Raw genomic sequence first — 26,359 nt, 5'->3', positions numbered from 1 at the left:
CACTCAAAGCATTTTACAACACATGTCAACATTCACCTGTTCATACACTGATAGCAGAGGCTGCCATGCCAGGTGCCAACCTGCTCATCAGGAGATCTGAGGGTTAAAGAAAGCTGCACTTTCTTGAAAAAGCCTGGCTAGACTAAACGTCAACTTTCACTTGAGGCTTAAGCCATTCCACTAACACAACTTAGCCATGTCTAGTCAATGTTAACTCTAGCCAAGCTTGAATAAGCTTGCAGTGTGCGCATGCATGTACATAAGCAGCCCAGAACAGTCGATTGTCGAAAAGACGATACTATATCTCAAAAAGAAGGGTAAACTAGAGCGGTGTTCTTTTCATTAGCGGAACAAACCCTGCTGATGAAACTATATCAATAATACAAAGGAGTCATTATCAAAAAGGGCAATAATGCTGCAATTTACAAGGCGAGAGATGGCTTAGCAAAAATTGCTGACAGATTAAAAGTGTAAATTATGCAAACCTGTGTAGGCAGGTAGTGATGGCTTAAAGGTTAGAGGAGCAAGCTTGTAACCAGAAGGTTGATGGTTTGATTCTGTGCTGAGACTGTATGCATCTATATTCTATCCCAAATCTACTGGCACTCTACTTTCAACAGTGTATCTTTCCCATTGTGTTTTGGGGTCATGTGATTTTAAAACACCTGCCCCGTGTGAGGCTCGAACTCACGACCTTCAGATTATGAGACTGACGCGCTGCCTACTGCGCCAACGAGGCTGTGTAAATGTTTTCCATATATTCCAAATATTTTCGTCTATTTATTGTATTTACCCACCAATATTGGCACAAAACATGACACCAGTATCAAGGAAGAGACTCAAAGTCGGAGAGGTTTTATTTTCTAATTGGGACATTCTCCTTCACTCCGGCATCATTTTGAAGAGAAAGCATTTATATTTTACAATTATTTTGTCATAATTGCAACTGTGCAGGCTTATCGTATGAGGATTTGGAGCGACTACATAAGTTTTCCTGGCCGAGCTGGACGAACTCGGAATGGAAAAGAAAAAAGAAAAAAAAATCCTTTTGACTGATGATGAAATGGTATATAAAGTAATAATGTTTTTGTGATTCACTCTTGTCATTGCAGTCAACTTGGTAATTTGTGGCACAGAATCACATAATTTGCAGGCAGTTCTGCATGCGCTGCAGTCTGAATTTGAAAGTATGATAGCTTGTCCTTAAACATGATTATATTGCAAATCTAGTGGCACTCTTCTTTTAATTGTGTATCTTTCCCATTGTGTTTTGGGGTCATGTGATTTTAAAACACCTGCCCCGTGTGAGGCTCGAACTCACGACCTTCAGATTATGAGACTGACGCGCTGCCTACTGCGCCAACGAGGCTGTGTAAATGTTTTCCATAATGAATATTTTCATCTATTTATTGTATCTACCCACCAATATTGGCACAGAACATGACACCGGTATAAAGGAAGAGATTCAAAGACGGAGAGCTTGTATTTTCCAATTGGGACATTCTACCTCACTCTGGGATCACTTTGAAGAGAAAGCACTTATATTTTACAAACATTATTTCATAAGTGCAACTATGCGGCCCTGTTATTGTACGAGTATTTGAAGAGACTACATATTGTTTTCTAACTGGGCTAAGACGAACTCAGAACGAAAATGAAAAAAAAAGAAAAGCCTTTTGGCTGATGATGAAATTATACACAAAGTAATAATGTTTTTGTGATTCCTTTTTATCATTGCAGTCAATTTGTGGCACAGAATCACATAAGTTGTAGACTCAGTTCTGCATGCACGGCAGTCTGAATTCCAACGTACGATAGTTAGTCCTTAAGCATGATTATTCTGGAGCTTCTGTAGGATTGTTCAGTTTTCAGTATCAGGCAAGACTGCATGCATCTATATTCTATCCCAAATCTAGTGGCACTCTACTTTTATCAGTGTATCTTTCCCATTGTGTTTTGGGGTCATGTGATTTTAAAACACCTGCCCCGTGTGAGGCTCGAACTCACGACCTTCAGATTATGAGACTGACGCGCTGCCTACTGCGCCAACGAGGCTGTGTAAATGTTTTCCATATATTCCAAATATTTTCGTCTATTTATTGTATTTACCCACCAATATTGGCACAAAACATGACACCAGTATCAAGGAAGAGACTCAAAGTCGGAGAGGTTTTATTTTCTAATTGGGACATTCTCCTTCACTCCGGCATCATTTTGAAGAGAAAGCATTTATATTTTACAATTATTTTGTCATAATTGCAACTGTGCAGGCTTATCGTACGAGGATTTGGAGTGACTACATAAGTTTTCCTGGCCGAGCTAAGACGAACTCGGAATGGAAAAGAAAAAAGAAAAAAACAGGGTTTTTTTGTGCTTCGAAACTTCAGCAGCAATTAATCGAATGTATTTGAAACTTTGCTATGGGAGGGAAAGGGCGCGGCCACAGCAGTTTTGGTCCAATAGGAACAAGGGGTGAGGAGAGTGAGGGAGAGATGACGGAGGCAGTGGGGAACAGGGAGTCTCACAGTGTAGGTGCCTCCTCCTCGCCGCCCGCCGGTGTTTTGTGTTCTACATCCAGCTTGAGCTGAAGCTGCTGCTACTTCTTCTGGCAGGTCTCCATGCCACGCACCTGCTACCCTGTTCTCCCCCATGTGTCGCTGTTTACAACTGTGTCTCTGTCTTTCTGAGAGAGAGAGACAGCAGCCTGCTTCTCCACCGGAAGAAGCATCTTCAGCATGAGCTGATGAGCGACACTGAGGATGCCTCTATCATCTCTCACTGTCTCTTCACCCCTCTTCCTATCAGACTACCGTCACCGGGGAAGAAAAAAAAAAATCATTGTATACATACATACATATATATATATATACATACAAAAATTCAAATACTGATTTTAACGAATACCATGGCAATGAGCAAAGCTTCAAAGCTTCGGGTACAGCCTTATGGTCGTTGTGTCATGACCTAACACAAAAGCCATGGCAAACACAGGATGAAGGAAACAAAAGAATGAGAATATAACTGCGTATAACAAAAGAGACAATAATACAATGGCACGTGGCAGTCTGTCTACTCAGCGATGACTGTGTGTGCATGGATGATTGTGAGGTATGGTGTCAGAGTTCTGGAAATGTTATAAAAAAGAAAGATAAGTGGTAGAGATATTGTATGAGAGCATCCGTACAGGCAAGCACAGATGCACAATTAATAATGAAAAAGAAACAAAAAATAGACTTTGGAATGATTGTGTGACGGTAAGATTTTTTAGGTGCAGTCTTTAACTGACAAATTGTAAATTGTTACACTATATGATTGATATTTTACTTTTGACAGCATGTGGCCTTTGTCTCTGCCATCATGTTTTGTTGCCAGGTAATCCACTTTGTTAAAACACCTGCCCCGTGTGAGGCTTGAACTCATAACCCAGATTATGAGACTGAGACAATGAGGCTTTGGAAACTGTTGCATTAAACAATTAAAATAATACAGTCTGTATAATCACAATAACAATGAGTCTGTACACCACAGTGTTCACATAAGGGCTACAATCATCCTAACATGCTTTGTTTCATCACCAAGCACTAAAGCCATGACAAAAGAGAGGGAGATGCAGGTTAATGGAAACAAAAAAACAAAAATATAACTGCAACAAAAGAAACAGTAATACAATGTCATGTGGCAGCCTTTCTAGTCAGTCATGAATGTGTGTGCATGAGTGAGTTTGAGGTATGGTATCAGAGTGCTGGATAGTTTATAGCAAAGAAAGATGAGATGCTAGATTGAGATCATCCCTAAAGGCAATCACAGATACACAATTAATCACAACAACAAAAAAACCCTGGGTGAATGATGACATTTTAAAGGTCAGTCTTTAACATACTAATCTTCAATTCTTAGACCACACAACTGGTACTTTACTTATGACAGCATGTAGCTTTTGTCTGTACCATAATGTTTTGTTGTCAGGTAATCCACTTTGTTAAAGCACAAAGTGTGAGGCTTGAACTCACAACCTTCAGATTAGGAGACTGGCGCGCTGCCTACTGCGCCAACAAGGCTTTGAAACCTCTAATTGGCCATTCAGATCAGTTGCCACAGTTGACTTTTTCCTCAACCCTCAACTTTTGAAATAGTTTCACAAATGTTATAAAGGGAACATTGTAAAGATCAGAAAGGGAAAGGGGGTTTGAAAGGAGAAGTTATAGACAGAGAGGGAGTGAGCCAGAGTACTCTCACTAACTTGCCTCCCACTGATACCAAAAACTCTATTGACTGAAACTCAGTGTCAGCTGTTGTGCAGCTGCTACAGTGTGCTAATAATAATACTGGCTCATTGAGGGTGACACTCCAGCCTTTGTATGTGCATGTGTGTGTTTGTGTTTGCGTCTGTGTGCCTATCTTTAAAGCTGAGATTGTGGGTGTCTCTCCATCTTTGAAGTCGTGTCCATTCTATTTTACACCACATTGACTGTGTAGAAATTGTGTCCATTCATTCTCTTTTGTTTCCATGTAATTCTTTTTCTTGAAACACCTGCCCTGTGCGAGTCTCAAATTCCAGCCTTCAGATCACTCAGTTTACACACTCTCTACTGTGCCAACAAAGCTGTCAGAGCCCTTGTCAAACATTGTCATGATGGTACTACAGCCTTGTGTTTGTCGAGTTATCTTTTTGAATATCTGAGTTTATGGGCATCCATCAGCCCATCTCTCCATCTCTGACAGTGTATGTTTTTTTCCACCCATGTGCAGTAACTTCCTCCATGCAGTCTCAATTATGTTCATGTAATTCATTTTCTTAAAGGCATTTGCTCTGTGTTAGGCTCAAACTCACAACCTTCAGATTATGAGACTGTGCCTACTGCGCCTGCAAGGCTGTGACAGTGTTAAATGAATATGGAGAAAAGTGAGACAATAACCATTCAGGATGGCACTCCAGCCTTTGTATGTGTGTGTGTGTATTACTGTAAAGCATTTGTTTAGGTGCGTTAGTGTGTGAACCTGTTTTTACTTCTTAATTTGTGGGTGTCTATAAGCCCATCTCTCCATTTTTAATGGTATATGTCTGTGTTTCCATTTGAGCTAATTCCCTGAAAGCACAAGTTTCACTTCTTTATCTTGCTTGTGTGTCTGTGGACAGCTCTAATGAAGTACACACTTACTCTATCATGATAAAGAGATTGTCCTCATATTCCTTGAACGCCAAGTGAACCCACTGGTGAGGATGTATTGTACGTATGAGGTGGATGAGAGTGTGCATCTGTCTGAAAGAGACAGACAGATAAAAAAAAAAAAAGAAGAACAAGAGAGAAGACGATTTTGTGTGTATGTGTTTTTGGCAGTAAATCAGTATGCTAATGAGGCATGGTCTGTAATCCTCTTACAACTAATCTCACTCAATCCCCCCAGTCCAGGCCTGGGCACTGCTCACGCACACAGTCATGCCTGGTTGAACACAACCATACACGCACAAACTTGTGCTTGCTCACTAGCTTGCTCACTCTACGTCTCGAAAATACAAGCTGTCTTTCTCATAAAAAAAATCTTTCAGTTACTTTTCTTATCGTTAACCATCCAGCCAAGGGGACACCCTTTTTTTTCTCTCAACAATCAGTCAGAATTTAAATGCAAATGTGTCCTTTGACTGTCCATTACAGTGATTTTAATAGAACAATTAAAATATTTTAATAGAAAAACTTGAATGCCTATAATGTCAAGTGTTTGCTCATTAATTCTTAGCCGTGCAATGTTTCCTCTACTGAGCTGTGTTTGAACCACAGGGAGACTGTGGCGCTGTCTTTACCTAGGCTCCTCTTTGCCCTGAATGTGTGTCATAAAAGCCAAGGTGAACTTTGCTATTCACAGACAGAGGATGCTGGTTTGCAGCACGAATACTGATTACCTGCCCATGTCAAAGGTAGTTGTGTATACATTTGTGCACGCGCCTGTTCTGTAAATGCTCCCTCTTTTTTTTTTGCAGTCAGACATCACAAGCCATGTGGTCAGATGACTGTTTTTCTTAGTGTTGCCATGGTGATGCAGCAAAAGGTCGCTCTGAGATGTTCTCTTCCAAGACCTTGTGTGCGTGTATGTGTGTGTACTCCAGTGCAGCAGATTGAATTTGGCAGCAGACACCAAAAGAATGTTCAGGCGAGAGGGCAGTTGTCTCAACCAGAAAAGACAGCACTGTGTGTGTGTGTGTGTGAGTGTGTGTGTGTGTGTGTGTGTGTGTGTGTGTGTGTGTGTGTGTGTGTGTGTGTGTGTGTGTGCGTGCATGCAGTTCTGTTCAGGACAGATTTCAGACTAAAGACCATTTAATTTGGGACGGCTTGTCCTATTGGGGACAAAAGTCGCGTCCCCGATTGTGAAAAAGCTGATTTTTGGATCAGTGGTTAAGGTTAAAGTTAGGTTAATGTTAGAGTAAGTCTCCAGGAAATTAATGTAAGTCTATGTAATGTCCACAAAAGTGATCTAAGTAAACATGTGGGTGTATGTATATGTGTGTGTGAGCATGTGTGTGTGTGCGCTTGTGTGTCTGAAAGAGATATCTGCTGATACATGCATGAATAACGTCACAGCAGTATTTCTAACACAGCCACTCACGCTGTGTGCGCCTGTATCGCAGCTTGTGTGTCACTATTAACTCATATCTGATATGCGATTCAATATATTACAGCAGGATTAGAGCCTAATGCTCAGTGAGAAAAACATACACATACAGACTCACACACACACACTCTTAGACGCATACACAAAGAGCCTGGCTTCTCAACACCAGGGGGCTGACAAGGTATTCTTCTGCTATGTGTTGCGAATACTGCTGCATACCTAACACTCAGTATGCATACTGCATCACCCCCCTAATCTCTCTCACTCTGTCTCTTTCAGTGTCTTCCTCTTCTGCCCTCTCTCCCTTTCACCATCACTGCCTGCCTCCTGCTCTCCCCCTTCTTCAACTTTTTTTTTTTTTTTTCTTTTTTCCCCAGCCTTCCTCCCCATCACCTCCCTCTGGTACTGTCTACCCCTCCCTGTTAATGCTCCCCCTCTGTCTCCTTGTCATCTTTTTCCACTTGATTTTTCTACTCCATGTACAGTACCAGTCAAACGTTTGGACACACTCTCTCACTCAAGGGAATGGGAAGGTGTGTCCAAACTTTTGACTGGTACTGCATGTATGCTTCTTCCCCATCTACCCTTACCTAATGCCCCTTTGCTGTTACTTACTTCCATTTGCCTCCACTTCTTGTTTCCCACTGTTTAGCTCTATTTCTGTCTCCTCTCTGTGCAGTGAATCTAGTGACTTTGACTTTTAGTAGCATATCAAATTTAAATGAAATGTTGAAACACACTTTACAGATCTGTCTTTCACGCCCCTCGTTCTCCTCCTATCTCCTTTATCTTCTCTCTGCAGGTATGAAAGAGCTCTCCCCCCCTCCTCTGAACCTGCGGCGTCTCTACACTGAGACATTGGAATGGGAACCGGTGTTGATCATCATCTCTCCGGGGGCAGACCCCTCCCAGGAGCTTGCAGAACTAGCTTCGGAAACCGTGGGCAGGGACAACTATCATGAGGTAGAGAATAACACAATTAAATGATAAAATAATTGCAATTTATTGGCAAGTGCAAGTGTTTTTTTTGTTTTTTTTGACAGAACACTAGACCAAATCTATAGAATAATCTATTGTGCACCTACATGGGGAAAAATGAGAGTCCTACAGCTTGTTGAATGTCTTATTGCAACATGGTTATGAAGTATAACTCTTGATAACTCTTGATATTGTTCTGCCAATGGAGGTCAGCAATTATAATACTTTTTAAGACAGGAAGACATCTGAGATCATCTCCTTTGCAGTCTGCCCCTGCAAGACACACCTGCAGTTATTCAATATGTGGTTAATGCAGCTATTAAAGAAAAATGTAGGTATTATTTTCTTTTTATAGTGATCATCAAATCCCCTGAAGAGATGAAAACCCACAGAGAAATTTATCTTACTAACAAGTATCATCTGCACAGTCAAAGCCTGATATACAGAAGCTTGTGCCTATGTGCCACAGAACTCAACTGTTGTCCAAAAATTATTGGAAATGCATGAAAGCGCTGTTCCATTGCTGCGGGTGACATGTTCCTTCATTACAGTGTGTCAATTTCAAGTGACTGTGTCAAGACCTCGTGGCAAAAAACACATTTTTCAGACCAGAATTAAGGCGTTGATTTCTGTCACATAAGGATGGGTAGTGTATTGGATTTATGTAAATTACTGTAGGTTTACAGTTTTTTATGCCTCCTTTCTGATCTCTGTTTCAATATCTTTCTTACTTTCTAAGTTTTCAAACCTGCCCTCAGTCACCTTGAAAACATATTAGAAAGTAGGTTTTTACCATTTCCATTGTAACTACAACCAACATTATGTACAAGGAACCCATGTGTGTGACTGCAAAGATGTACACACCAAGCATTCCACTCACATGGGTGCTGCATATAACATTAAGTCATATCAGTTATACATAAATCAGATCAGTTAGTTGTGTTACTGGCCTCAATATGGGAGCTGCATTGAGAAAAAAAAACACAGTGGGAATCTGACTTTGTGTTTCATTGTTCCTCCCACTGAGGAGAGATGAATTAAAAAATGGAATCAGATTATCTGCTGCTAACTTGTGAGAAATTACAATGTGAATCAAATTTTCTATCCCACTGCCTCTGTTTCTCACCCTCCCTTCCTCCCCCTCTTTGTCTGTCTAGATCTCTATGGGTCAGGGACAGGCTGATGTGGCCTTAGCGACACTGAGAGAATGTTCCCGAAATGGAGACTGGCTTTGCTTGAAAAACCTTCACCTTGTCACTGCATGGCTACCCCTCCTCGAAAAAGTACGTACCCTGTGTGTGTTTATGAGTCTTTTTGTGTGGTAAGATCTCAGGGACATATGTTAGCATCTGTGTGTGTGAGAGAGATTGTTGTTTTTCTTTGTATTTTTGCACTTTTTGGTTGGTAAGGTGTATTTTTTATATGCCTTTTCTAATTATTAGACAATAGCAGCTAACAAGAACCTCCCATGATGAACTCAAAAAGAGAGCAATCAAATTGACTCTGTTACCCTACAGAGATCCTGTATGTTAGTGTGTTTGGGTGTGTGTCCATCTGCAACTGTTTATTGTTTATATTTTTACTGGAAAACTGCATATTACAAACATAACAGAAAATATGTAACATTCAATACAAATACATGATGCAATGATCCAGCAATAAGTCCTAAACGATATAATAAATCAAAGACTTGCAAAGTAAGTCCAAGAAAAGGCTTAGATGAACAGTCCACTGGGATGAGTCCAGTGGAATAAGTCCTGAAGGACAAGTCCTTTGAATTAAATCTAGTTAAAGAGAACCTATCATCCATATTTCCAGGTCTTTATTTATATTCTGGGATTCTACAGGAGTATCTTTGCATGATTTACAGTTCAAAAAACTCCTTATTTATCTTATACTGGCCCTTTATGCAGCCCCTCGGTTCAGCCTCTGTCTGAAACAGGCCGTTTGAGCTGTCTCTTTAAGGTCCCCCATCCAATGAGCCCACTCTGTTCTGATTGGTTAGCTCCCGGAAGCTGCCCCCTGGCAGACTTCTGGCAGTTCCGGAGGCTATGTAAACAAACAATAGTATTCGGATTTTGCTTCCTTTTCCCCTTCTTTACTCTAAATAGAAACTTCTCAAATACATCCATACATGTTTAAGCCCATTTTTTACATATGTATGTGTTCACCTTATGTTTTGGAACTTTGACCATGTTTAACGTAGACATCCAACATCATAACAGTATAAACATAACAGAAAATCACAAAAAGCATGATATGTCCCCTTTAAACAAGTCTAATTTCACTTCTTTACATCATCTCAAGCCCCCATTTCCAGTTCCAGGTGGGTGGAGTCTGGGTTAGGGGGAAAGGTCAGTAGAAGGGGGGAGCCTGGAGGATGTTCTGTGCTTAAACTGTGTACATAATTTCTTGTTTCACTCTGCTTGTCAGTGTTTATCTACAATAATGCAACACTGCTACACACACACACACACACACACGAACACATTCTGCCAGTTGCCCAAATTTCCATATCTAAAATTACCTTCTGTCCTTTGCCTGCACATACACATTTTGCATTCTACCTACCAGCCCATATTCATCACTGTGTTGTTGTTTGTGTGGTGGTGACTGTGACCATGTGTGTCTCTCTATATATGTTTGTGTATTTGTTGCTGTATATACATGTGCATGTTCATGATCACTGTGCATGTAGTACTGTAAGTGTGTGTCTCACCCGAAGTTCTCATGTAGCTTGTACTATATGTTTTTATTGTTCTGTATGTGTTCTGTGTCCATGTGTTTTTCCTGGGGTTCTGTTTAGTGCTGTGTCACTGTAGCAGGTCATATCTCACTGGGAGGCACAGCTGTTGGCAGTGATTGGCCTCTGCATGTGTGAGTGTGTGTGTGTGTGGGCTTATACCTGTGTGTGTGTGTGTGTGTGCCATGCACGTGTGTGCCCTGGGGTTAGCCAGAGATCCCTCCTGTCCAGTGTTGTCTGCTCTCCCACTGCTACTTAAACCATGGCTTATTATAGATCTGCTCTTCTACTTTTGTCTTTCTCCGTTCCATTCCCTCTCTCTCCTCTCCTCCTATTATTTAATTTAGCATGTTTCTTGTTTTGTTTCCACTTCTTCATCTTGACTATCTTCTCTCCAGTTTTTCTTACAGTAACACTTCTCCTTTACACCCTAATATCATTAAACTAAAACTCTCTTTCTGTCTGTCTGTTCTCCTCTCTCTCTCCGTTTCTTTCTCGCTCTTTCTCGTTCTTGCCCAGCAGCCGATGAGGTTGAAGTCTCGGCAGTCGAGCTTGAAATGAAAAACTGACGCAACAAGGGGAATGGGGAAGGCAGCGAGCATAGGAAAGAAAGAATGAAGAAACAGTAGATGTGAAAGGAAGGAAGTAGGGGAAAGATGAACTGAGCCTCAGCAGGAAGGTGGAAATTCTACCCAGAGAGGGCTTTGTTTTAATGGTATCAGCTTCTCTTTCTGTAGCTGTGTCCATCTGCTCGGCCGTACTGCATCTCTCAATGTAGTTTCAAAATTTTTTGGCTTCTTCTTGCCATCTGTCTCCCCAGTTCTTCCCTCCTTCACTAAATCAGTTAGTCAGTTAGAGAGAGGAGAGCGGAGGAAAGAGAGACGGAGAAGGAGAGCGGTTAGTGTTCGTAATTGAAGTTGGCAGTGCAGATGTCTTCTCATCTTCTCGTCCCTGTCCACTCATATTCTTCCGCTTTCACTGCTTTATTTATCTATCTATCTATCTATCTATCTATCTATCTATCTATCTATCTATCTATCTATCTATCTATCTATCTATCTATCTATCTATCTAATTAAATTGATAAATGAATTATACATAATGAATAAATAATGAATCAATGAATACAATATGTAATATAATAATATTTAACATTATCATTGGTTAAAACATTGTGATAGGATTGTATCAGGAGTTACAGTATTTTATGAGTCTCATCTGTGCATGTCACTGTGTTGCATCTTCCCGCAATACTATCATTTGTTCCAGTGAAATTCTGGTTGACAACGCATCAGGCATACAGATGCACACACACACACATACACACAGAGACATGAGACACTTTTCTTCGAGGGATGTCAGCTCTTGTGTTATTTGATTCTGTGATCATGTGTGCTTCGATGAGAATGAATTAGGTGTTCCAAATGAGTCAGAAACACATTGATTACAATTCTGTGTGTGTGTGTGTGTGTGTGCGCGTGCGTGTGTGTGTGTGTGTGTGTGTGTGTGTGAGAGAGAGAGAGAGAGAGTGAGTGCCCAATCAGATGACACAAGACCCTAAGGTGCCAGCATGCTATTTTTAACCATGTGTCTTTGAGAAAAAAAGAAAGAGAGGGGGAAGGAGTGTAAGAAGAGAAGTGAGAGAGAGAGAAAGCTGGAAATTGAGTGGGGGGAAAATATTTAATTTTTTATTTATTTATTATGTTTATTTGCTATATATACTGTACTGGTTATCCTCCTCATAGCATATATGTTTGTGAATCTGTAGAAAGAAGCAAATATGAAGGAAAGTCTTCAAGTAAAGTCTTTTTTGAGTGGGGGGCTTGAAATTTGCATTTATAATAAATAATCCATGGGAGTCAATGTTTGCTTAATGTTTGCATTTAATATGAAAAATTGTTTGTAATTTATCAGGTGATATTTTAGACGTCATCCAGTCATTGTGTAACAGTGAAACAAGATTATGGTTTCAAGATTTGGATATTTCCACACTCGTTCAGTGCTGTATAGAGGTTTTTACTCTCTGAAATGAAAAGGATTTAGTTTGCATGGACTTCAGTGAACTCAGCGGTTAGCACTTTTACCTCAAAGCATGAATATCCTGGGTTTGAATCCAACCCAGCAGTCTTGGTTCTTTCTGTGTGTATATGCTGAGATATACTTCAGCCCTCTGTGAACCAAAATACAATAAATATTTAGAAAATGTGTGCAATCACAGGCTCAAATAATGAGTGAGTTTTATGTTTTGAAATACAACATGTTTGTTTGTTTGTGTCTGTGTCTGTGTGTATTTGTGTGTATGCATATGTGTGTGGGTGGGTAGGCATGTAGTAAGGTAGACCTCAGGTCAGGAAAGCTGCGTCTATAATCAGATACTACAGCACAAGTAGTTTCATATTACTGCTGCAATCTCTTCAAGGCAAAACATTTATTGTGAATAAATGTGTGTATGGAAGTCCATGTATGAACTAATGTGTGTGTAATTTGTGTGCTGAGTGTTTTATGTATATCAATGCATCTAATATGTGTACTGTCCTTTTCCCCACAGGAGCTAAATGTGCTACATCCTAAAGCAGGCTTCCGTCTCTGGGTAACAGCAGAAGTTCACCCAAGATTTCCTCCCATACTGCTGCAGTCCAGCCTCAAGATCACTTATGAGGTACACACACATACACATATACCTACGCAAAACCACCATCTTACTCATATCACACAGTTTGACACACAAACATGCCTCTCATCCACACATTTTTGTAGGTACACTGTACACAAATGTTCATCCATCTGTTTGCTTTTTATATAAAGCATTGAAACTTCTTCTTTAATTTCCCCATAGACCATTGGTCTCTGTGAATCTCTGAAGAATGTAGCTGTGTTTGTCTTTCTGGCTGAGCCCTAGTCTTACTGATGTGGTGTGGGCCATGTTTCTGGGTTATGGTACACTCACTGTGGAGTGTAAGGGATTTTTGTGTTTGGAATGTCATGTGAATTTATGAAAATGTGTGTGTCTTTTACCCATCATTATCGTCATCATTATCATTTTTATTTTTAGAGCAACGCAAAGTGCTTAACATAAAAGCAAAGAATCATAATATTTACAATAAAGTAAAACAAGGATAAATACAATAAGATGGCATCAAATCAAATTAAAAAGACAGGATAAGACAGATAAAATAACCGACATAAAATGATCAATGGCTACATACGCAATGCAGCCACATATACTGTACATTTGGAAGGAGACATAGAAGCCTGCAGCTTGTGTGTTAGTAATGCATGTTTTAGAGCTCAGTGTGTTTCAGATGGGAGTCATGCTCAAGGGGTTAGCTGCTTCAGCAGCCAAGCATGCTGCACATCAGCCTCCTTCCCTCCCTCTCTGTCTGTCTGTCTTTCTTTTTCTCTCTCAGACGCACTCACACACTTTCATGGGCAAACTTACTGACACACTTCATATGTATGCACACTCATCCTGAACACATTCCCAGTACTGTAATATATTATAGCAGGTGATAACAGGTGAATTGCAGCAAGGACTTTCAGTTACAGCAATGATATATTCACTGATCGCTGGGTCAGTGAGCAAACCACCTGAGCTTAAAAAATGGCTGCTCTGCTTCCAACTCAGCTACAATTCATGCCTCTAACATGCTGGTGGTGGTTGAGATCCAGATTTGAATTTATGGATTTTGTTTATGATGGGTGTGAAGCTGTCTAAATCCTTTCCAATCTGTAGGGAAAAAAAATACATTAAATGTACAACATACTGCACGCAAGATATTAAGAAATCGTCACATTTACTGGCCTGTTCAGGGATATACATATGTGCAGAATGTCTTTGGGCATGTGGATATAAGCACCTACATTGCAACATATGTAGTGAATTTGCTGATTTTGGCAAATTTAGTTGTAATATCACTGGGTTTGTGTATTATCAAAACCTCCAGATGGAGGTACCAAATGTTCAGCAAAGCTAATATTGTGTGAACTGACGTCAATGTATGCTCATTGTTTCTATCATAAACAGAGCATTCTGTTTGCTGTGCTGGAGGAACCAAAAGTACAGAGAATTATTCAGAGATACAGTGCTGTATGTGCTGACTTGTGTAGAGAAAGTACCAACTAAAAAACAATTTAGTTTAGTCCAGCTGCTTATATAAATGATCAGTCTGTCGCTCCTTGAGCGGAAGAGGCAAGGGCTGAGGAAGTGTTGTAGTGACTCCTGCTCACCATGGGAAAGGTCGGAGGGGTTATCTAACTTCATTTTGGTCCCAATTGATGTCAAACCCTGACCGAACAATGTTTTTTTTTTAACTTTGTTTAAAGACTATTGTTACTGTAATCACCCACTGTGGGCTACAATAAACTTACACAACAGGTAGTCTGGTGCATGCAGTAGAAGACTTCCACCTTCTCAATAGGATCTATTTTCTCTGTCCTCATTTGCTCTGTGCCTCCGTGTTAATATTTGAAATCTGGAACAAGAAAAAGGCCTTTTACATATGGTCTTACTGGTCCTGCAGACTGGGTGTTGGCTTAAGCAAGAGACACAAAACAACACTAACCAGACTGTGAAAGGAATGAACATTGCACACATCCCGGATGGCTTTCACAGCCTCTTTTTGGTCTTGCCAGGCACACATATTTGATGAAGTGGATTTGGGAATCACACTTTGGGGGGTTTGGGGTTCACACATTCTGGCCAATTTTACAGTTCACTCCCTCAGACTCACAAAAATAAAAGCTTATACACCACAATAACATAGAAACATGACAAACATGGAGATGAAACCACAGTTCTACAGCTGGCCTCTCAGCAAATTTCAGTTTGCAATGTCAACTTGATTTAGCATGTAAACAATTGTATTCCTGTTGCACTCATTCATTTATCATACATGAGTTTGAGCTAATTCTGCTATAGTTCTGCTATTGTTTTGCAAACAATCTGATATGTTTTCTCTACTTCTCAATAATATATAAATATGCATACATCTGCTCTATAAACTCTCCATGAAAGCTGGGGTACAGAACATTCACTCAACCAATTGAGTTTCTCTGTAGCAGTAAACTAACTGGCGCCGTGGCTTAGTTGGTTAAAGCGCCTGTCTAGTAAACAGGAGATCCTGGGTTCGAATCCCAGCGGTGCCTTTATGTCCCATTACCATCTTACTGTGCAGCACATAAGTCTTTTAGACATATTTTCAGTCTCCCTCTTCCTTGCCATATTTTTGTACTGGCAATACTTTGTGTTGACCTTGTAATTTGAACTTGCTGTATGATGTTACATCATAATAATATAACTCCCCACCCACTGTCCCTCTCCCTTCCTCCCTCCCTCCCTCCTATTTTATGTTGTCCCTCTCATCTCTACCTTCTCTTCCTGACTCCTTCTCAATTCTTCCTCTTCCCCTCTATCCTTCTTTACCACGTCCCTTCCCTGTCTGTCTATCTATCCTCCCTTTGTATTCCCATCTCTAGGCTCCTCCTGGATTAAAGAAGAACCTGCTGAGAACGTATGAGTCCTGGACTCCAGAGCAAATCAGCAAAGGTATTCTACAAATGCTCTGTATTTCATCAGGGGATGCCCTGTTTCTTCTGAAGTCATTTTTCTAGTTGCTTCAGATTTGCTCACTGTTATTCCAAGCAATGATGCAAATGTTAAAGAAAATGTCAAAATCAGTGGATATGTCTCGGTTTTTTTAAGAATTTGGCCTTTGAATTTGTTTTCTTTTCAAGGGATAGTTCACATTTTTGGACATAAAGTGATCTTGAATGCATATTACTGTTGCTCACGTTACCAGTCCATGGGCAGAGAAATCTCAGCAAGCTTGCAACACAAAGCTCAAAAGAGTTTCAACAACAGAATACAGAATCTGAAGCATTGTAATTATTGCACAGTGTTCCTCTCAGTCCTCTTTGTTGTCTTTTGTTTGATTAATAATTTTAAAAAATGAAAGTCCACTAATGATTGATTGTTGTAGTTGATTTTGGTTGTGATGCTAACGTTAATTGTTTTCGTGTAGGAGGTATACTGGCTAGAGCCCAGTCTCTCTTCTGCTTGGCCTGGTTCCATGCTGTCTGCCAAGAGAGACGCAACTACATACCACAGGTAAAATATACAATCACATCAATATATACCCGAGTGGTCATAGTTCTACAATTTCATCTCAGAAAAACAAAACAGAACTGCTGCAAGCCTGTTGGTAGTTTTTACTTGGAGAACCCAAAGATGTGTCCCAAACGCACATCAACACTTAATTATATAATGCATAATATTTACATAATATTTCTACCCTGGGTTATCACAGGTACATAGTTACTGAAAATAACATGTTCACAGCACACATCTATATACAACACATCTATGCAAATGCATGATTTGTTTATTTCCTGGCCCAAAACTCACTGGCAGTCTGTGAGTGTTTGCGTGTGTGTATGGCTATGTGTGTGTGTTTGTGTACACTAAGAATATAAGCCTTTATTTCAAACTTGCTAGCTGGTCAGCACATACATACAGAATTTAGATTAGCCCCCACATTGGTGAGTTTTATAGAGCAGTCTCTTCACTTGATATTTTGTAGGCACAATGTTTATAGACCAAAAGGGTTTGCTATGTCAAGTTCAATAACAATACAGGAGCCAGAGACAAATTTCCCTCTAGTCACTGAATTTACAAAATATGTTTTCCACACAGGGGAAGCTTAGAATATAATAGAAACCTTATGATGGCAAACACTGTCAAAAGATTTTACAAAGGAGATATATTATATGCGTCAACTGAAAGTAGATTTCATTGACCCCAGTGCATGTGATGGTAGTAACAACTCTATTATTTAATTTAAAGTGTAACTCAGCTTTAACAGTTTCACAGCAGCTCTAAATAAATAAAAATGGTGTATTTTATCAGTGTCAGAATCAACTCCGAATGTTTAGGGGCACAGCATTTCCTCGTTTGAACTGCAGCTCCGATGATAAATCATCTCTACATAACAAGAGAGAGAGTATAAAGAATGACATCATTTGCAAATACCAGACTATTTATTTTCTCAGTTGAAACCCAAGGCAGTGATGAATCAGCACCAAATAAATAACAAATCGAAAAACATTGAAGGAAATGATGCTGAACAATAGCTAGAATTATTGGGCTATTGGGACCCTTCTGGCCAAAAGATCATAGTTACTGTGAATAAGCAGCTGTGATTCACCAAAGAAATTGTATTATTTTTGGTAGAGTCAAAATCTTCAGTCAATAATGAAATTCATCAAAAGTGAAGATTTTGATTTATCACTGACACATAATGAATCACTATATAGATATACAGTATTTTAGAGATTTTTTCAAAATACCTAACGCAGCAGCCATGAACCTTTAAGGTAGAAGCAGACTGGGTTTCTCTGCCTCATCATTTACTGTATGACACATTTATTTAACCTCACTGTGCCTCTTCCTTTCTTGGTAAGAATCATAGCGGTAAGCCTTGATAATGTGTAGTGAGTAACAAAGGGCTTGTTTTTCTTTACATATGTAACTTCTTCAGTTTCACATGTCTGGTGTGCATTTTATAGTTAGGCTACACTCAAATCAAGCATATTTGTAGCGATTCAGTTGAACACTTCTGGCAAATATTGACATTTCATAGCTAGTAGGTACATGTGCTTCAAAGATCTGACATAACAAGATTCAATGAAAATCCATCTTGAGTAATAATCACATTGTGATGATCCCTCGGGTGTTCTTACAAGATATCTCAGAGAAAAGAACACACTTAAGATGTAAGTCCCACGAATAATGCATCTTTGAGTATCTGGCTTTTGTTTATGAGGGCTGGTTCGCTTGTGGTTTAGCAGTGTGAGCTAAAACTAATCATATTCAAAAATGCAGCAAAGTAAAAGATTTGAACACAGAAAGAAGATGCGATTTCACCTTTAATGACTTGATACTTGCTGATACTTAAACAGTCACTTTTACAATTAGGTAGCATGCCAGTGTGCAGCACAGTCATTGATGCACAGGAACTCATTTGTCTTTGTTTGTACTGCAGTGATGCATCAGAGTAGCCTGTCTAATCAAATAATAAGATATGTCTGCAGTTAAAGCAGGAAGGTATCTCTTTTTCTTCCGACCAACAGTGAACTCATTACTGATAAACCCAAACACTAGGGAAAACTGTAGCAAAGAACATGTTTTTTGTAAATAAATTACTGCAACTTTTACACATTTTTTTCCTACTCCTTTAGACTTGGTCCCAATAGTCCCCCTTAACCATTTCCCTCATTTCAGAATTGTTTGGAAAAAAAAGAATTGATTGCCCTATAGGAGAATGTAAACCTACATAGCTAACAGTATTCCTGTGTCTTGTTGGTCTCTTGGGCGTCTGTCTCTCCATTTCTCCTTCCTCAAATTCTCCCACATTGCTCTGCTGACTTGTATTTTCCTTAATTTCCATTTTACTGGCCACTGCCGCATTTTCTCTCTCTCTCACACTCTTCTTCTCTCTCAGTCACTATATCTCTGGTAAGTGTTTTCATTTGAGATGGTAATGTTGTTTCTCATCCAAGAACATGATCACCTAATTATTGAAACAGTCACAGCTCCTTTCGTCCACTCCAACATCACTTACTCCCTTCTTGCTTCATCTACTGTCCTCCCTCCTCCTCTCATTTATTCTCTCCTGCTTCTCTCCCTGTTTTCCTCCTCTTTACATGCCTGTGCAGAAAACCACTTCATTTAAAAAGACAGAGGAATAGACTTGGGAGAGAAATTGAAAGTGAGATGCAAAGGAGGGGAAAGAGAGGTTATGTGATCATTGCCGCTGCAGCAGCAGAAAGATATAAGTTTTCATTTGATGGCCATAGGAAATCAAAATGAGTGGCCAATTATGTCTGGTAAACACACAACTAGGTTGCACACTTTCTGAAATGCTCACAAAACAACTGAAAACATACACACACAATCAATGAACACAGTCACCATTATTAGACTCATACATTGGATCATTCACAGAATAAACATCCGTCGCTCTGCACATAAAACAAATGCACAATCTGCAGTCTCACTCAGACACGTGTGAGCACATTTATCAAATGCAGTAGAAACATGCCCCGACACAATCTGTGAATACACAGTCAAGCACAAAAATTACTGAAGATACAACAACATACCCTTAATCTTTGAAGGAATTACTGAACATGCCTACACAGTTTTCCTCCACCCCTCACTCCATCCACCTACAGCATCAGCGGGCAGATTACAACTGCTGATTGGATAGTTGGGAAGTGCAATAAGCACACACTCACAAACTCAGACTGCCCTCACACTCAATTATGTTTTGACACTTCTGTGTGTTTTTTCTGAGTTGGTCAATGTTGTGATACTGTGTGTGCTAAAGTGCGTGTGTTTTTTTGTGCATGTGTGTGCATATGTGTTTTCTGATTACAGACGACTTGTTTGGGGTTTTTTTTTTTCTCCCTGAGGCTTCAGTGCTAATGCCTTGACTTTCTATGCTCGTGTGCTTGCATACATGGGCCTGTCTTTGTATGAACAAAAACTGGACTGGTGTTAATTCTGTTACTCAGTGCTATTTTTAAGGGGGTTTTGCTTACGACTAGATTGTTGCAGGATAAAGAATGATTGTAATCACATTAAGTTTGAGCTGGTCATTGGAGAAAGTGATAGTAAATGTATGTGAATGTTTAGCTTAAGTGGTTTTAATAGTCTCAATCATTGCTAAAACACAATAGATATTCACCCTGAAAAGAATAGCCACAAGAGAAATTTCATTTGATTGAAAGATATTGATTTACAACTGAATAGCATACTGCTGTCTTTACTTTCTTGGGTTTGTATATTGCATCTCTTTTTTAGAAGAATGTAGCAGCCATCGTGATTATGACTATACTCACATAGAGTAGTTAGAAGATTAAAAAAGTAACACAAAAGTGTACACATTTTGAATGCCGTTTGGATGTTTGAATTGTTTGGATGACAAATTCTGACAGTAGTCCATTACATCAGTTCTATAGGCAGTTAAATAAATAATCTCTGTACTTATTCCCCCGCCTCTCTGCTTTATCCAGGGCTGGACTCAGTTCTATGAGTTTTCTTTGTCAGACCTCCGTGCTGGCTTTGAGATCATCGACAGGCTTTTTGAAGGTAAGAGGGCTGGTATCAAAGATCACAATGCAGTGGACACCTCTGCTCTGTTGTTCTGCTCTGCAACACACATGGTAATGTGAACTGGAATCTATGGAGTCTTTGATCAATTACGTCTTTAATTTACCCCTGATAAATCATGATCTGGACAACTCTGAATTTGCATTTCAATGCATTGTGTTTATATGTGCACATTTGCCCTTTGATGTGTCTCCCTGGCTTTCTGTATGTGTGTGTGTGTGTGTGTGTGTGCACGCCAGCACAACATTAGTGTTCTTTTGTCTTTTGTCCACTCTTTACACATGTTTATAGCTTTCCTTTTGTTTCTGTGTGTCCTCATATCTTTAAGGTGGTAAAACCTTCCAGTGGGAGTTTGTCCACGGCCTGTTGGAGAGTGCCATCTATGGCGGACGCATCGACAACCCCTCTGACCTCAACATCTTACGCTCCTACCTGGAGCAGTTCTTCTCTGCACGTCTCCTCTCCTCTGCCCTCTCAGCTGGACAGAGAAAAAGCAGAGGAGGAACACGCTTCTTTCCACCTCAGATCAGCCTCCCGAACTCTTGCTCCATATTGGTGGGTAGACAGGATGGTGTAACATAAACAGTTGGCAATCAAAGCACACATTTTAATTCATAGTTGCAGGTATAGCTGCTGTATATAGGGCTGCAGTCCTACTGTAATCTCCTATATATGTTCAAGAAATTCTTGCTACAGAAAAATGTTAAAAGGAGCACTTCTTCCTTCTTCTGAACTTTAAAGCCTAAGCTGCACTTTAGTGTAAGCACATCCTAACGGACACAGGTGCATTGACAAAGAGGCAAAAACAATCCAAACAAAGGGTACTGAATTAATGCTCTTAGGCTTTTCACTGACCAGATTTACTATTCATGGTTTGGTCAGTATTGAAGTATTATTAGTCTATGTTGTGTTAGCATAATCTTAAATTGGGTTAAAGCAGCTGTCACAAATAAATCCCATAAGTTACACTCTATTTCTATTGCATTGCAGTCAATTTACATTCTAGAAATACAGCTTAGTATGCAAAAAAATAAGTGGGCATACTATGCCCAAAACATGTTTATTACAGAGTTCTATTAGAATAAAGTAGTGTAATGCAGAGCCATTGAGAGGAAAGAAAGTCAATATGGAAATCTACACTTTGATTTACCCGATCTATTTGTACAATTTAAAAGCTAGGTGTAAGTGGGAGTTCAGTTTGAGTAATTTAGGCCTTTCAAGTTGTGCCAAATAGGTTATATAAGTCATACAAACAACACACCTAATTAAGGACAGCATAGCATTATTTGTCCTACACTCCCACGTACCAAATCCAACTAGCATGCCACACGTAGTATTTTTCAATTATGTAGCATGTGTTGCTTAGAAATGCTAAAATGTTGTCTAATGTCTTATGTGCTGACATTTTCTCTCTGACTATTCGTGCATGCGGGTGCATTTCTGTGTGTATGACCTGTATGTGTCTGTGTGTCTTCCCAGGACTACCGCAGTGTAATAGACAATCTCCCAGAGGATGACAGGCCTGCATTCTTTGGTCTGCCTGCCAACATAGAGAGATCCTCCCAGAGAATCATCAGCTCCCAGGTGCACCCCACACACAGAAACACACACGCACACACGCACACAGCCACCTGCACATTCCCTCAAACACACAGACAACCACAGTCTCTATCTCTGCCTCAGACATGCATAAATACAAGCACAAAAGCACACACAAACACACACCTTTAAAGTGGCCCCTATTAAAACTAGATCAGCTCCTTTGATCAAGTCCTCCCCTTGGATAAATGACAATATTCGCTCTCTAAAGAGAAACTGTAGGAGAGTCGATCGCCTATGGAAATCCATCCGACTACACATCCACTATCTTTATATAAAAGAACTCTTAATGTCTTTCAATAATGTGGTAAAGGATGCCAGAGCTACCTATTTCTCTAATCTTGTGTCTTACCAACATTTCTGTTTAAAAATGTCATTTTCTCTGTTGGTCCTGCTGTGCTCTCCAAAATCAACAACTCTGTTATCTGACGGTGTCCCTGTTCAATTCAAACAAGCTGTCATTCAACCACTTCTCAAAAAATCAAAGCTTGGTCCTTCTCTACCCCACAATTACAGGTCCATCTCCAAGTTGACTTTTGTAGCTAAAATTTTAGAAAAAGTGGTTGCTAAGCAGTTTCAGTCTGGCTTCCACTGGTTGCACTCAATAGAAACAGCTCTTCTCAGAGTCTCGATTGATATCTTGATGCATGGTGATGCTGGAGAATGTTCAGTGTTGGTGCTGTTGGATCTCTGTGCAGCTTTTGATACTCTGGACCACAGTATCTTGGTTGAGAGACATGGGCAGTGGGTGGGTATCTCTGGGGGGTGATGTGACGGGAGAGAGTGCACAGTGAACTCACATTTCTCCATTTTGCCTCTTCAGGTTAGGCTAACCTATTGTTGCTAACTTTGGAGCTAACCCCATTCATTTTTCCTGATTCAGTAAACATTCAGTAAACGCTTAGGAAACATTGAGTACAGTACCTAGCAGTCTCCATTAGGTTGGGCGAGTTCAGCACAGGTAATTTGCTAGTCTGTCCCTCCTGCCGCAGGAAACAATGGATTAATCCTGGAAGGCTGTTGATGTAGCACTTTTCTTCTTCAGAAAGTAACACAGAGATTATTCGACCAATGAGAATTTAGTCGGACGAGAACATATCGACCAACTAATCGACCAGTCGACCAGGAGACTACAGCCATAATATTTATAGATAAGCACACTAACTACTACTATTACTAACTAACATATGCACACACACACACACTCATACATGAACACACACAAACAAATGCATCAATGCACATGCATTTTTTATGCTCCCAAATACACATACATGCCAAAACACTCTCATTGGTTCATTCTCTCACTGTCTTTCACTCTCACACAAAATCACAGTTACACATTTACTCTTACAAAACAAACAAAAAGATGTAGGATCTCATGAAAAAAATTGAGCTTCGAGTTCTAGTGGCTGAACTCTCACCCACCACAGTAGTGCTTGGGTTTAATCCCTAATAGTGCTATCAGTGCCTTGGTCATGTGTGCTATTAAGGTGCCTATAAGATTCACAGCAAAGCAGATTTTTGCATTTTATCATTTTATTTGCACAAATTTGACAGTTGGAAGGTTTTTGCAGTCTGTGTATATTTGCTTCAAACAGCCAATACGCTGACAGTACAGATGTTTGCTTTAGAGCATGCATTGACTCTGTGGATGTGCTGTATGTGCGTGGATTTTGCATGTTTGACAGCTCCAAGTCACACTGATTCAAAAATTTTAAAAATCTAGAGTAGAGTAATATACAACATTGCTAGACATCAAACTACGAGAAGGCACACAATGTAGATACTGGTGTTTTCCAGCTTCTGGAGATTAAACAAAGCACTACTCAGTAGGTCAGGTCAAAGAAGTTATTTCAGTTTTATCAATCCATACTCTGTGTATGTGCGTCTCAGTGTGTGAGTTAATACATTTGGAGGACCTAAACCCACCATGAGTCCGGAGACAGCAGTCCTTGAAGAGTTTATTTTAGAGTCAGGACTTTAGTTTAAGATTGAAGAATTATACCAGGCAGCCATCTGTTTCCATTTATTTCACTACAAAATGAAATTCACCTTGCAAAGACATGAAACTTGGTTTAGATAGGTAATCCATCACAGTGTATATCATGTCTGCTTTTATTGCGTTCAAGGTTATGTTATCATTGTCTGTTATTGCATTTGTAAGTATAGATTGGTTTTAAAAAGCCTACACAGCAGCAATAATGTAATTTTTACAAAGAGTGCAATGTTCAACAGTCTGCGGCATTACTGACCAAAAGGCTGAGGTTAGACATGTAGGTATGAAGGTTGGGGCAGAGTTTCTCAACCTTGAGTTTCGTTGACGTTTTGTTTACGGTATATTGCTGTTTGAAAAAATGGAGAAATGTCACTTTTTCAGCTCTATATAATCAAATTTTAGTGCCCACCATGCTCTTCTAAATATATTATAAAATATACCATGCTGCAGAACTACATTACAACTCTGGCACTCAGGCTAGAACTGGCTATGGGACATTGGATTCGTAGAAAGGGAATGAATGTAAAATTAACAAAAGTTTGCTAAGACAAGTTTGTGTGTGTGTGTGTGTGTGTGCGTGCGTGTGCATAAATAGGGTTATTTTTTTGCCTGCCTGTCTGTTTGTACTTTGAGTAAATGACGCTTTCAATGACAACACATTTGAGGTTGCAAATGGTCTGCGGTATCTATGCTCATGTGGTCATAAATAATTATCATCTGTGAGTGTGCGTTCACATGCAGATGTGTTTGTGTGTGTATTTGTTGATGGTCCCTGCAAATTCTGATGTAATTCAACGCAACACAGTCTAACACATACACCGAATGTGTTCTTTCACTCATGTAGTGTGTGTGTGTGTGTGTGTGTAAGAGCAAGAGACAAAGGCCCTGTTTACACCATTAACATGCATCTTGAATCATCTGATCTCAAGTGGACAGCTCTAAGTACAGGTGTGAACACACCCAAGACACACTGAGGACGCATTGAGATCTAATTGCTCAGACCACATTCGGAGATGGTCTGGGCCGCATGTGGCCACATTCTTTCAGCAGTGTGAACGCAACGCATCCTGGGCCACATTAAAGGACGGCCTAGTAAACTGACGTCCTCTATTTTCCAGTAGACTAGGCACGGGAAGGACATTGCTGCCTCCTGGTCCTTGAACCCTCCATCCAAAGCTGTTTTCAACTTGTTTGATAACTGAATAAACAAATGCATTATTTTGTTTTTTACGTTTTTTTCATGTGAATTAAAAAAGTCAGAATTCACTTCCCATTTTTTCCCGTTCCCCTAACCCGTTTTCATCTTCAAATCTGCAATTGTATTAGAAATTAAACCAAAACCAGAAAATAACTTGTTTTTCACTTGTCTGTCTAAAATAATATTTCAGAAGCTAAACGTTTGATTCTGTTTCCCCTGGATAGTTTCCTCTGTTTATAACTACAGTTTTTAGTTTTGCTTTAGTTGTGCTGCTCGACATAATGAGCTCAGGATTTATCAAGAGGGCAGCTGCTTTACTCCAAACAGTTTCACTGTATGAACATGGACTGTGTGTGTATGTAACAACTGACTTTATGTATGCATAGAGGAACACAGAACATTAATTACCATTAGATACTGACCGATGCTGTCGGCGTGTTGGGAGATTTAAATAATCAATGAAGTTAGGCTGCTGTGCCTCATGTGTAATGCACACAGCATCAGCACAGACACAGCTGTGGTGAGATGGCTGCATATAACTATATAACTATATCTGTTATATATGCATGTTCAGACCCGGTGCTAGAGCAAATCAATAGGACGGGCATTTGATTTTCGTAAGGGGGAACACATTGTATATTTGTTTATCCTGTTATTAAACAAGTTGAACACAGCTTTGGACGGAGGGTACACGGACCCCCGGTCCTCCAGCCGACAACAACGCATTTGGTCTTTGCAAATGGAAATGATACGTGTTTAATTGCATATAGAGACACAGGTGGATACGCATGTTAATGCCAAGTGTGAACAGACGTACTTAGAGCCGTCCACATGTGATCGGATCACCCAAGACACATGTTAATGCCAGGTGTAAACAGGCCAAAGAGAGGGTGATTGCACCAAAAGGAAATAGTTAGTGATAGAATCATAAGGAAAAGATGGAAAGAAGAAAAAAGAGAGACAAGAAAGGTGTGTGGCTGCATTGCTCTTCTTTTTTCTCTTTTAATTGTTTTTTTTTTCATGATTCACACTTGAATGGTACAAACATATACTGTACTCTGTCAT

The 26,359-nt window shown here is 39.8% G+C and overlaps 1 protein-coding gene and 4 non-coding genes across 10 annotated transcripts in view; 2 read left to right on the top strand and 3 right to left on the bottom strand.

Moving 5' to 3' along the window:
* Positions 1–26,359, top strand: part of LOC122983601 (cytoplasmic dynein 2 heavy chain 1) — a 126,984-nt gene that overhangs the window by 83,891 nt on the left and 16,734 nt on the right. For all 6 annotated transcript variants that reach the window (XM_044353522.1, XM_044353523.1, XM_044353519.1 and 3 more), the window contains 8 exons: positions 7,409–7,569; positions 8,742–8,867; positions 12,876–12,986; positions 15,803–15,872; positions 16,348–16,433; positions 20,402–20,477; positions 20,827–21,053; positions 21,978–22,082. In XM_044353522.1, the coding sequence (XP_044209457.1) occupies positions 7,409–7,569; positions 8,742–8,867; positions 12,876–12,986; positions 15,803–15,872; positions 16,348–16,433; positions 20,402–20,477; positions 20,827–21,053; positions 21,978–22,082 (962 nt within the window). The remainder of the gene's footprint in view (positions 1–7,408; positions 7,570–8,741; positions 8,868–12,875; positions 12,987–15,802; positions 15,873–16,347; positions 16,434–20,401; positions 20,478–20,826; positions 21,054–21,977; positions 22,083–26,359) is intronic.
* Positions 667–739, bottom strand: trnam-cau. Its single transcript has one exon. It is a non-coding gene; the product is annotated as a tRNA-Met (tRNA).
* trnam-cau lies at positions 1,297–1,369 on the bottom strand. Its single transcript has one exon. It is a non-coding gene; the product is annotated as a tRNA-Met (tRNA).
* Positions 1,983–2,055, bottom strand: trnam-cau. The gene has a single exon. It is a non-coding gene; the product is annotated as a tRNA-Met (tRNA).
* Positions 15,399–15,472, top strand: trnat-agu. The gene has a single exon. It is a non-coding gene; the product is annotated as a tRNA-Thr (tRNA).

Source organism: Thunnus albacares, chromosome 6 (genome assembly GCF_914725855.1).
Source record: "Thunnus albacares chromosome 6, fThuAlb1.1, whole genome shotgun sequence".
NCBI lineage: Eukaryota > Metazoa > Chordata > Actinopteri > Scombriformes > Scombridae > Thunnus > Thunnus albacares.
Note: the sequence above shows the minus strand (reverse complement) of the source record. Positions and strands in the feature narration are given on the sequence as shown.